Source organism: Megalobrama amblycephala, linkage group LG16 (genome assembly GCF_018812025.1).
Source record: "Megalobrama amblycephala isolate DHTTF-2021 linkage group LG16, ASM1881202v1, whole genome shotgun sequence".
NCBI classification, from domain to species: Eukaryota; Metazoa; Chordata; class Actinopteri; order Cypriniformes; family Xenocyprididae; genus Megalobrama; species Megalobrama amblycephala.
Window position 1 is genome coordinate 35,598,177 of NC_063059.1, and position 12,544 is coordinate 35,610,720.

The window sequence follows — 12,544 nt, forward strand, 5'->3', positions numbered from 1 at the left end:
TAGTAAAGTAAATGACTTAATCTGACAGCTCTTCCTGGATTCTTTCTGTCAATCCTTCAGTGTTGTTTTTTCCCCTCTTTTCAGTTTCATTTAATTTGCTTCCATGTCTCTAGCTTTTGAGTACCATTGAATCTACAACCGCAAATTATTAAATCTGTGTAATTTGATAAAATGTTCAAAACTGCTGAATTAAATCATTGCAAGAATTTCATAGTCACAGATCTATTTTTTGAAACTTTTTTCACTGTACATAATCTAGGATTTTGTATGTACATATGATAGTTTTTAATTGTTTTTCTTCATGATGTACATAATACCAGCAGTCGTTTCCATGTACAGCTTCCGAGTTCCAACATTTTCTTCCTGTTTTTTTTTCCATGACATGACAAAAATATGTTAACGAATGTATTTAATTTTCACAGTGAGCATAATATTCATGTTGCAGTAAATTTAACATTGTAAAACAGCAGTACATTTAAGAACGGTTTGATAACAGGTTGAGAAATCTTAATTTCACATTTTCTGAATTTCCACCTTTAGGTGCACCTAACTTATGAGCTTTATTTATGACCTTTTTGTATCTAGTTCATAAAATAAAATTTCAAAGAAATTGTTTGTAGTTGGCACTCTTTATGTATCCTGAATCAAAATGCATGTTCATTATCAAGCATCCACATATCTCCACATAACCCTTTCCATTAAGTTCATGATGTTACTCTTTTGCAATGATATTAGTATGAATGCATTTTATGAGTTATTCCACTCTTTTTTTAAAGGGTTATTATAAACATTGTTTTCTTCTGTTTTTTTTGACGACTTGTCCAGTATCATGGAGAGCACATTCAAGTCTGTCTCTTCCAGATCGTTCTCAAGCAGATCAAGCTCTTTCAGGTGGGATGGATTTGATTTCAGGGCTTTGGTCAGTGACGCCACACCTTCATGTGTAACATTACAGTTGTACAACCTGAAGAGAGCAGAGTGGATTTTCAGACAGTGGAAAAGTTACCCAATAATGCTATAAATGGTTTAGTATTTGTGGAAATCTGATTAGGTTTCACATATTTTACCTCAGCCTCTCTAGTTTACAGTGAGGATTCTGCAGTCCGACACAGAGCTTCTTCACACCTGAGTCTTGTAGATCATTAATACTCAGATCCAGATCAGTCAGACTGGAGGTCTGTGAGCTGAGAGCTGAAGCCAGAGCAGTGCAGCTTTTCTCTGTGACTCCACATTTGTCCAACCTGAGAAAGAAATTCATTGTAACATCGTTTTCCAACTTTATCAAAAACCATGCACTGATTTCTATATATTAACCTCAGTGTTTTCAGTCTACAGTTTTGATCACGAAGAACTGCAGACAGCAGCTCCACTCCCTGATCTCCAGGCCTGTTGTTGCCCAGGTCCAGCTCTCTCAGATGAGTGTTTGACCTCAGAGCTGAAGACAGAGATTCAAAACCTTCCGCGTTGATTTTGCAAGTTGAAAGTCTATAACAAGAAAGTCAAAACGTTATCAATTATACAAATTATAGTACAAAATATTACTTTAAATGAATAGTTTACCCAAAATATCTAAATATAATATTTAAATGAACCTCAAAACAGTAGTATCAAAAGTAGACCACATTGATAACATTTTACTGACATGTAATTTTAAACGTAACAGAAAGTTTAAGTCAGTATTTACTGAGTCTGCTGTTGCTTTTTAATACATTCCGAAATTGCAACCACATTTTGATAGCGTCAATAACGTTGATTGTACATAAGTGTATCCAAAGGTGCCATTTTAACTGATGTGATTGCAGAGAATGTTTGACAGCAAGAGGGTAAAGAATCAATAATGACCTAAATTTCACATTGTTCTTTAGATAAAGTTATCTAACAGCTTTAGAAGACTTGAAATATTGCCTACCAGTCATATGGGGTGCTTTTATTAAACATTTTGGTCTTTTTTGAGCGTGACATTTAAAATAATCACCAACTGTCATTTTATGAAACGCTGCCTAATGAAATCTCCTTTTTGATTTTGCTGAAAAAAGAAATCTTCATCCTAATGATGGTGAGTAAATTTTATTTTTTGGGTTATTTAAATGTTAACATGAATTCAAAAGTCACTCCATTTACTTTTTAAATACATTTTACTGGCTAATCATTCCCAAGAATTTCCTCTCATAATAACTTTCTCCACCTCTTAAACAACTTCCCTTTAAACTGACATCACCATGGCCTTATTTTTATTTTGAACCCTTTTTTTGCCTTCTAATGAATTTCCAATGAATTTCCAATGGATAAATAAAGTCCAACCTTACTTTTCCCATTGAGCGTTGCAACAGTAGCTTTAAGGCAGTCTTCACTACATTGACTGTTTATATTGCATAACACTTTTTAAATCAATAAATAATTCAGAGAAAGTTTATCAAAATGTACTACTAAAAAAGTACAACAAACGTAACTATTACGTTTGTTGTAACTCACTTTAGTGTTTCCAATGCACACTGAAATTTCTCCAGAGCAGCACAGAGATGTTTCACTCCTGAGTCTCCTATGTTGTTCCAGCTCAGGTCCAGCACCTTCAGATGAGAAGGATTTAAACTGAAAGCTGAGCTCAGGAAAACACAGCCTGCTTCTGTTACTCCACATTCCTTCAGACTACAGATAAAAGAGAAAATAGTCTAATTTCAGTCTTCATTATCATTTTTAATGAGAAGATATCATTTAAAGTATGTAAATACTATCTATGCATTTGTAAACCTAGGATGAATGTACAATATCTGGAGCTTAGAGAGTAAACCTACTTGAGTGATTCCAGCCTACAGTTTGTATCCTGTAGTCCAGCAGTAGGAAGAACAACAAAATTAAGATTGGGCTCACACTCATGAGAACCCAGACTCCTCCTGTCATTGGATTAATATGTTTGATTAAAACCTTCAAATGTAAAGATGGCTTGTATAGACATATTTTTTGTGTTTTGGTTCACTGAAAACTCGTACATTAATTTGTTTAAGTCGTAGTGTGATCTTTTCAGTCCAATACAGAGTATTTCCACTCCAGAATCCTGCAGGTTGTTGTGGCTCAAGTCCAGCTCTCTGAGATTAGATATTGATGGAAGAACAGCAGAAAGCACTGCACAGCCTTTCTCTGTGATATTACAGTCATGCATCCTGCCAGTACAAATATATTAATAGCATCAGCTGTTTAGACTAAGGTAGATGCTATTTACTGTGTATATAATGGCAGATACTGTTGTTATACAATTATAAATGGTATGAAAAAACATTTTGAAAATAGTGTTTTACAAAAATAGAAGTAATATTCTATGTATAATAAAGGTAACATTGATATATATTTTTTTATTTCACTTCATATAATTGAATTCATGCAAGCAAAATCTAAATGTTCTCACCAGATCTTTTTCGACAACTTGATCACAGGAAGCAACCAGAACACAGCCGTGTCCGATCTTCCATATTTACAAAGTTCAAACTCATTGAACTTCTCATTAGATGTCATTAAGATATACACCAGAGCTGACCAAAGATCTGGGGAAAGGCTGTCGCTGTTTATTTTTTCAGAGGTCAGGTAGATTTGGATTTCATTAATGAGGGAATGATCATTGAGTTCATTCAGACAGTGGAACAAAACAAGAGTCATTTCTGAGCAAGGGATAGTTTTTATCGTTTGCTTGAGATACTCAATAGTTTTCTCTCTTTCCAGGGAACTTCCTGTCTTCTTCACCAAAAGTCCTTTTAGGAGGTTGTGATTTGACTCCAGTGAAAGTCCCATGAGGAAGCGCAGGAAAAGGTCGAGATGTCCATTCATAACTTCTAAAGATCTTTTAACTGCACATTTGTGTAAGCTCAACATTGTCACAGGCGCTTCAGATTCACATGCTTCAAGCACACTTTTGCCACTGTTGTGGAAGGAGAGATGCACATATAGAGCTGCTAGATGTTCCTGAATGCTCAGATGAACAAAGCAAAAGACTTTCCCCTGATACCAGCCTAACTCCTCTCTGAAGATCTGAGTGCACAATCCTGAGTACACTGATGCTTCTGTCACATCAATGCCACACTCTCTCAGGTCTTCCTCATAGAAGATCACATTGCCTCTTTTCAGTTGCTCGTATGCCACTTTCCCTAGTTTGAAAATCATCTCTTTATCTTTGTCCTCCTCCTCAGCATACTTTGTATCTTTGATGCTAATCTGTGCCATTAGGAAGTGTGTGTACATTTGAGTGAGAGTCTTGGGAATCTCTCCACTCTCTGCTTCGCTCAACATCTTCTCTAGAACAGCGGCTGAGATCCAGCAGAACACTGGGATGTGGCACATGATGTAGAGGCTCCTTGATGACTTCAGGTGTGAGATGATTGTATTGGCCAGACTCTGATCACTGATTCTCTTCCTGAAGTATTCCTCCTTCTGTGGCTCATTGAAACCTCGTACCTCTGTCACTCGATGGACACACTCAGAGGGGACGAGATCAGCTGCTGCTGGTCTGGAGGTGATCCAGATGAGAGCAGAGGGAAGCAGATTCCCCACAATGAGGTTCGTCAGCAGCACGTCCACTGAGGCTGATTCACTTACATCACACAACCTCACATCGCTCTGAAAATCCAGAGACAGACGACACTCGTCCAGACCATCAAAGATGAACAACACTTTATATTTGTCTCCAGATATTTCCATTTCTTTTGTTTCAGGGAAAAAGACATGAAGAAAATCTGAAAGACTGAGTGTTTTGTGCTTCATCAAATTGATCTCTCTGAAAGGAAGTGGAAATATGAGCTGGACGTCCTGATTCTCTTTCCCTTCAGCCCAGTCCAGGATGAACTTCTGCACAGAGACTGTTTTTCCAATGCCAGCGACTCCCTTTGTCAGCACAGTTCTGATGGGTTTGTCTTGTCCAGGTAAAGGTCTAAAGATGTCATTGCATTTGATTGGTATTGTTGCTCCTTCTGCAGCCTTCAATGATTTTTCAATCCTTTTAATTTCATGTTCATTACTGATCTCTCCATTCCCACCCTCTGTGATGTAGAGCTCTGTGTAGATCTCATTCAGGAGTGTTAGGTTTCCCTGCTTTGCAAATCCTTCAAAAATGTACCAATGCTTCTTTTTTATGTTTGATTTTAATCTTTGAATCTTGACTTGATGTGTTTCTGAATCATGTCTGTTGAAAATATATAGGTTAGTAGCAACCACTATGCACAAGTTCTGACACTATAAATGAGTCTTTTAACCTACTGATATCCCATGCATCCTCCAGGAAGGCTGTCATTCTTCTTAGCGTCTTGACTTGATTTTCTGTGTAAGTCCCTTAATATAGACATAAAAAGTTTAATATCAGTCACTTATCTTTAGTGTTTTATCTTCACTGAATTTACTAGAAATGGTGCCAATCCTAACTCTTTCATGCATTACCAGCTTTCATAGGAGACTATCTTATCTTGTCTTACTCATTCTCTTGTTTTAGTTTTTTGTTTGTTTTTTGTTTTATTCTGTCAAGTCAGTGTAAAGTACTTATCATAGACTGTTACCTCAGTGTCAGTGGAGGTGATTTGTTCACTGCAGTCATATTGACTATTATAACGATGTCTTTAGTACCTTTCTGGACCTTAAAAAGTGGTGGTTAAATGGCTGGCTATTATGACATGAGGGTGAAACTCTGTCCTCCTTATGAATGTACCTTCTACCACAGCACTGCTTAGAATAAATCTTTAGCATAAATTGTCATTACCTTGTTTCTATTGGAGCTGATCCATTTTTCAGTTGAATTGGTATTTTCATTGATCGGTCACTCTTCATGGACAAAACACTAGGGCCAGAAGAGTCTGATCTCTCCATCAAACTGCAGCAGGGAACACAAGATTATGTTACATTATGAAAATATAGCATAACTATATTATATAAATACAGCATTTGGGGGCAGTTGTGGCCTAATGGTTAGAGAGTAAGACTGGTGGCCTCAAGGTTGTGGGTTCGAGTCTCAATACCGACCGGACTGAGGTGCCTTTGAGTAAGGCACCTAACCCCCAATCACTTCACAGGCGCTGCAGAAAAAATGGCTGTCCACTGCTCCGGGTGTCCACGGTTTGCAGTGTGTGTGTGTGTGTGTGTGTGTGTTCACTACTCACTTTTCCTAATGTGTGTGCACTAACTTGTATGGGTTAAATGCAGAGGACTAATTCTGAGTATGGGTTACCATACTTCACTTTTACTTTTATTTAAGGTTAATGTTATCAGGCTTCAAGTGTCATTACAGCTCAAATAGCAAGCATATTTTACTGAAGAAAACTTCACTTCTCTGATTTTAAGTATTCCATTGATATAAAGTTGAGTAGGGCCATTAACCCTTAATATTTCTTGCATTTCAGCACTTCTAAATAGCACATTTTTATAGTACACGAGTAAAGAGAAAATGTCTGCATGTTTCATTATTTGGTTCAAATATTCATTAAATGGTGATTTATAAAACTTGAAATGAGGTAAATAAATAAATAAATCTTTAGCATAAATTGTCCTTACCTTTTTTCCATTGGAGCTGATCCATTTTTCAGTTGAATTGGTATTTTCATGGATCGGTCACTCTTCATGGACAAAACACTAGGGCCAGAAGAGTCTGATCTCTCCATCAAACTACAGCAGGGAACACAAGATTGTTATGCTTTATTATGTAAATATAGTATTTGGGGGCAGTTTTGGCCTAATGGTTAGAGAGTAAGACTGGTGGCCTGAAGGTTTCGAGTCCGAGTCTCAGGAAATGACTGAGGTGCCCTTGAGCAAGGCCCCTAAACCCCAATCACTCCACGTGCGCCACAGCAAAAATGCCAGCCCACTACTCTGTGTGTGTGTGTGTGTGTGTGTGTGTGTGTGTGTGTGTGTGTGTGTGTGTGTGTGTGTGTGTGTGTGTGTGTGTGTGTGTGTGTTCACTACTCACTTCTCCTAATGTGTGTGCACTAACTTGGATGGGTTAAACGCAGAGGACTAATTCTGAGTATGGGTTACTATACTTCACTTTTACTTTCACTTAAAAGTGCCATAGAATGTCCATTTCAGAAGATGTAATATAAATCTAAGTTTCAGCTCAAAATACCCCATAGATGTTTTATTATACCATGTTTTAACTGCCTATTTTGGGATGGTAGGAAAAATGCTCCCTCCCTGCCCCCAAGCTCGTGACTCCAATAAACATTGCATAAATAATACAGAAGTTCACACAGCAAATATAACTCTCGAAATGGATCTTTACAAACTGTTTGTGATGCAGCATATCTCCCCTTTTCCGTGTTTTTTTTTTTTTTCATGCAAATGATTTACACATGAAGGAGGAAACAATGGTGTTTGAGGCTCACAGTATGGCATTTCCATGTACAGAACTCTTATTATTCAACTGTGCCAAGGTAAATAAACATTTTTATTCTATGGCACCATTAAGGTTAATGTTATCAGGCTTCATGTGACATTACAGCTCAAACAGCAAGCACATTTTACTGAAGAAAACTTCACTTTTCTGCCTTTAAGTAATCCATTGATATAAAGTTAAGTAGAGTCAATAACCCTTAATGTTTCTTACATTTCAGTACAATAATTTAGGACACAAGTATACAGAAAGTGTCTGCGTGATTTTTTAATTTGGTTCAAATATTTACTGACACTGTAATGGTGATTACAAAACTTAAAATGATATCATTTTTAATCACCATTACAGTGTCAGTAAATATTTGAACCAAATAAAAAAAGCTCTTTGTTTGTTTGTTTTTTCATTGTTGTTTATTATTAATATTATTATTATTATTTATAATTACATTTGTTTGTTTTGTTTTATGTACAGTGTATTTAATTTTGTACTGGTATGTTTTGTTATGTATAAAGCAATCCAATAAAAACAAGGTGTCAGTGTAATTAGAATTAAATGAAATTGTTATATATGATTTAGAATTTAATCACAGCTAGTATCTAGACAAATGATAACAGTACAATTTCTCCTCATAATAATCTTCTTTCAACCAAACTTGAACACTGATCCTTAAAATTCATATTTCTGTGAACATACAAATTCATACATGAACAAAAACGAAGTGACTAAATATGTTTTTCTCACCCATTCAATCCACTGAAAGATGTGTAGGAATCAGACATGTTGTTTGTCCGTATGTCTCACGTTTGTTTTTTATAGCATAATCAAGAGAAAAGAAGGCTTTTTATGCTTAACATTTTTGCAACATAGAATGCTGGAAAAGTGAAAGAAACATTTGTTATGCACATAAGCAGTCTTTTAATAACTGGTTTTACTTGTTTGTTGTTGTTTCATGCAGTTGAGTCTGAAGTATAACATAAGTCAGTTACCTGAAAATATTTGCCTAAATATATGTATACAAATATACTTTGTGATCTTTCAATATAATGTGTTCAACTTCCCAGAGAAAGCATAAAGATTATTCATGTTTTTGTTTTAATAATTAACTTGACATTTTTTGAGATTCTGCGAATAATATAACTTGATCATTCTTCAAATCATTGTCAGGTGTATTTTAGGTCTAACTCAAAATGATTCATGTTGCCGTGATCTATTACATGCTGCAGTGGTACTTACCAAGTAGAGTATCTTCTGAATACAACCTGACGGTCCTCGTGAATTCGTCGAACTGAATGATGTTTTTGTTGTGTCATGATAAACCTGCTCTTCCACATACAGCTATGTTATGGCATCAAGGAAGTTGGAACAGCCTATAGAGCAGTGGTATCAAAAGTAGTCACATTCATTACTCAGGTAGGAGTATAGATACTAGGGTTTAAATAGACTTCTGTAGAAGTTGAAGTATCAACTCAAGCTTTTTACTCAAGTAAAAGTGTAAAAATACTGGTTTCAAAAATACTTAAAGTATAAAAGTAAAAGTAATGTGGGAAAAAAATGCCATTAAGGACAAAAGCTTAGGCTGCGCCACAGGGGCCTATTGTGCACTGCCCCACCTCCTCAAAAAAACATTTTTCTAAAGGCTATAATGACTATAATGTTATATTCAAATGTTGATGTTGAAAAATTTGGGATGCACTAGGCTACCTGTTTCAACCGCATATATGCCCATTGAAAATGAACGCATTTTAGTAGAATGTAAATATATTATAGAACCATATATGTGTACTACTGAGCATTAAAATGTGTTTCATAGAGCGGAAGATATGATGACTAGTTGCCTATAAGTATTGTAATGGTGCAAAAAGTCAAACTTCAGAGGCATGTCATCAATAACCTTTACTGGAATGTAAATGTACATCCAAGCTTAGCTGCTGGAATCTGTGAGGGCAACGGACAAGAAAATTGGTGTAGCCAGGGCAGGCTTAGTAACAATCAGGGCTTGACATTAACACCCGCCAACCCGCCAAATGCAGGTAGATTTCAGCTGTGGCGGGTAAGACAGCCACTCTCACTAGCCACTTTGGCGGGTTGAATTTAATTTCAGCTTTCAGCCAAATGATCGCTGAAGAGTGTTGTATCACAAAATTACAATTCAATTACAATTCTTTATTGATTAACTTGTTGTGAAGGCAGGATAGGCGAAATCGCACTGAATGGCACACAACAGAAGCACCCTCTCGCGTGCGCTCTCTCTCTGTTGCATGTGCAATTAGTTCTCCTTGAGCCTGAATAGCCAAATACACACAAACACGTGTCAAATGTATATACGTCTGCTATGTCCAGTGTTGGGGGTAACGAGTTACAAAGTTAGTATAGCCTACTTATCGCAACATTGTCAACTGCGTTGTCAATCGCAAACGCTAATTTATTCAAACATCTCTCTACCGAACTATCTACTGTAGCTTAATTTGCGGAGGATGAATAGAAAGCACCCGTTTGATAAATGAGCCAGTAGTGGAGAAATAATAACTTTTAAGAAATAATCTTTTTTGAGTAATGACCCCAACACTGGCTACGTCCTCCTTGCTGGAGTGTGACGTGATGATTTGTGTCATGTGCAGGTGCGATGAATCACGTACAAACCAATAGGGTGTCGGAATGGTATATGTTTATACTTCTCATCCAACCACAATCAAATTCACTCTATCTGGATGGTGCAATTTATCTGGATAGTTTTTTTTTTTTTTTTTTGAACGATGAAAAGCCGGAATGAAAACAAGCCAAAATGAAACAGGAGTAACGAGGCTATTTTTAAAATGTAAGGAGCAGAAAGTACAGATAATTGCGTGAAAATGTAAGTAGAAGTAAAAAGTCGGCTGAAAAATAATTACTCCAGTAAAGTATAGATACCCAAAATTTCTACTTAAGTAAGGTAACGAAGTATTTGTACTTCGTAACTTGACACCTCTGCTATAGAGGATATGCATGTGATGTCACCATCGACCGTTATGACTGCGGTTACGCCCACTGAGTGGCAAAAGACTGAGTGGCAGCATTTGTTTGCAGCATGAATGCCGCGAAAAACACACAAAACACATCCAAAACAGCAAAGAGTTTTGCGACTGACTGTACAAATACATTTGACGCAAAATCTGAGGTATATTTGGACCCACTTTATATTAAGTGGCCTTAACTACTATGTACTTACATTTAAATTAATCATTTGATACAATGCACTTATTGTGTACATACATGGTTTTACATTGTACTTATATTTTAAAAACACCTGCATGTAATTACATCTGTAATTAATTTCTGTAATTACATTTATAATTACACTGTTGACCCATCCCTTACACCTTACCCCTACCCTTAAACATACCCATACCACCAAAGCTTTCTCTAACCTTACCCGTATCCCACCTCAATAGCTGCAAACATGTTTTGCAATTCAATATGAACCCAATAAGTACATTGTACTTATTTTTTGATGTAAGTACATAGTAGTTAAGGCCACTTAATATAAAGTGGGACCGTATATTTTTACAGACTGCTGAAAGCTACAGAAAAAAGAAGCAAATAGGTCGCTACAATTCACAGAAACAGCTGGACTCCAGGCAAAGAAACATGTTTTCCAGTTGTCATTTTGTGTCAAAATGTTGGATTTTGGGGTAAAATCATACCCTATATATTGTATTGTTATATATGATGTTGACAACTCATCAATTAAATATTTACCATCTTATATTCTGCAAAATTGGGTGTTTTTAAATAAACACTGACAAAAACTATACAAGTTTTAGGGCTGTATGATATGACGAAATATATAACATTGATATAAGTAATCACTCCGATTTAGACCTACCTATAATGTATTTATATAAAGCGTTCACAAGGCAGATTTGCTTTATGTATTTCCCCAGCGTCAAAGTCAGGCACATATAAATGTCAGGAAACACGATTCCTGGCTGCATGTCAGTATCCATGGATTGGGATTCTTTGACATATCATAAGGAACACTTTTTACCTCAACCTTTAGTGTAATCATTTGTTTTACTCAGGTTTGCTTTTTACTCTCAGTTTCCCCTATTAAATCCAGTCATGCAGCAGGTTCTTTTGCCACTTAGTCCAGCTGAGGGAGCGCGTTCTGGCAGGAAAGTGACGTCTATGCATACCCTCTATAGTCTCAGTCTTGGGCGTTACTCCCACTAACTGTCTGATGTTAATTGCACATAAAAATGGAAAGCGCAAGCAGCTTATCAATATAATAATTTCTAATCTAATTGGCTGGTTTTGCACAGCACAACACGTAGCACAACAGTCTGCCTTGAAACAAAGTCATGTTTAGAATTTACCAGCTTTTGAGGATGAAATAATTAGTGGATTTGGCAAACTTTGAAAGGTTAGTTACTCAAATATTTGAAGGATATTTTGTGATGTTCTCATTTGAGGCACTCTGTAACAAGTATATTAGATGATATCCCTCCCCCCACCCCCCATCATCTATTCACCATCATGTCAATTGAAACATGATTGGAGGATGTAGTTGGAACCTGCATGCCCTATATGTATCTTCTAGTCTGGTTTATTTGTATTCTTTATAATTGTATTTCTCTTCCTGGCTTTGACTTTATGCCTTTTGATAACAATTTCAGATTTTCTATTGACCCCTTGTCATTCAGATCTCTACTCTTGAATCATCAGCCATGTGAGTTCCTAATTGTGCTTATCACAACAAGGATAAAATTCTCAGACATGAAGAATAAAGGTTTATGTATGCATACTCTACATTTATTATATTTATTGCAGACAGTATATGTATAAACCTTTACAGAAGTGGTAACCCTTTACAGTTAGTGTTAGTTAATGCATTAACTAACAATGAGCAGTTTTGTTATAGTATTATTAATCTTTGTAATTAGTTATTAAAAATACAATTGTTTATTCTTAGTTCATGTTTGTTCAGGTCCATTAAATAATATTAACAGATACAACTATTGATTTTAATAATGTATTAATAAATGTTGAAATTAACATTGTTAGTTTATTTTAACTAATGTTAACAATTGAAACCTTATTGTAAATTGTTACTGGAAATGTGTACTTTAAATACATAATATAAAACCATACTATCCACTTTCAGTTCATATGTGATTTGTCTCTTTACCTTAAGTTAGATTACATCATGATTTG

At 35.9% G+C, this 12,544-nt stretch overlaps 1 protein-coding gene across 1 annotated transcript; it reads right to left on the minus strand.

Moving 5' to 3' along the window:
• Positions 1 to 303: 303 nt before the first annotated feature.
• Positions 304 to 8,681, minus strand: LOC125248124 (NACHT, LRR and PYD domains-containing protein 3-like). The gene is made up of 12 exons (XM_048159753.1): positions 8,588 to 8,681; positions 8,096 to 8,225; positions 6,520 to 6,630; positions 5,732 to 5,842; positions 5,239 to 5,310; positions 3,401 to 5,164; positions 2,988 to 3,158; positions 2,793 to 2,891; positions 2,473 to 2,646; positions 1,315 to 1,485; positions 1,068 to 1,241; positions 304 to 964 (listed from the first exon to the last, which is right to left on the minus strand). The coding sequence occupies exons 2-12, from the start codon at positions 8,131 to 8,133 to the stop codon at positions 748 to 750; spliced, it is 3,102 nt and encodes a 1,033-aa protein (XP_048015710.1). The 5' UTR covers positions 8,134 to 8,225; positions 8,588 to 8,681; the 3' UTR covers positions 304 to 747.
• Positions 8,682 to 12,544: the final 3,863 nt, after the last annotated feature.

Coding starts and splice junctions, on each gene's coding strand:
- LOC125248124 (XM_048159753.1), bottom strand. CDS start 8,133: ATGTCTGATTCCTACACATCTTTCAGTGGATTGAATGG. Junction 5,311..5,731: donor TCAGCTCCAATAGAAACAAG/GTAATGACAATT, acceptor GTCTATATTAAG/GGACTTACACAGAAAATCAA. Junction 2,892..2,987: donor TACGACTTAAACAAATTAAT/GTACGAGTTTTC, acceptor ATCCAATGACAG/GAGGAGTCTGGGTTCTCATG.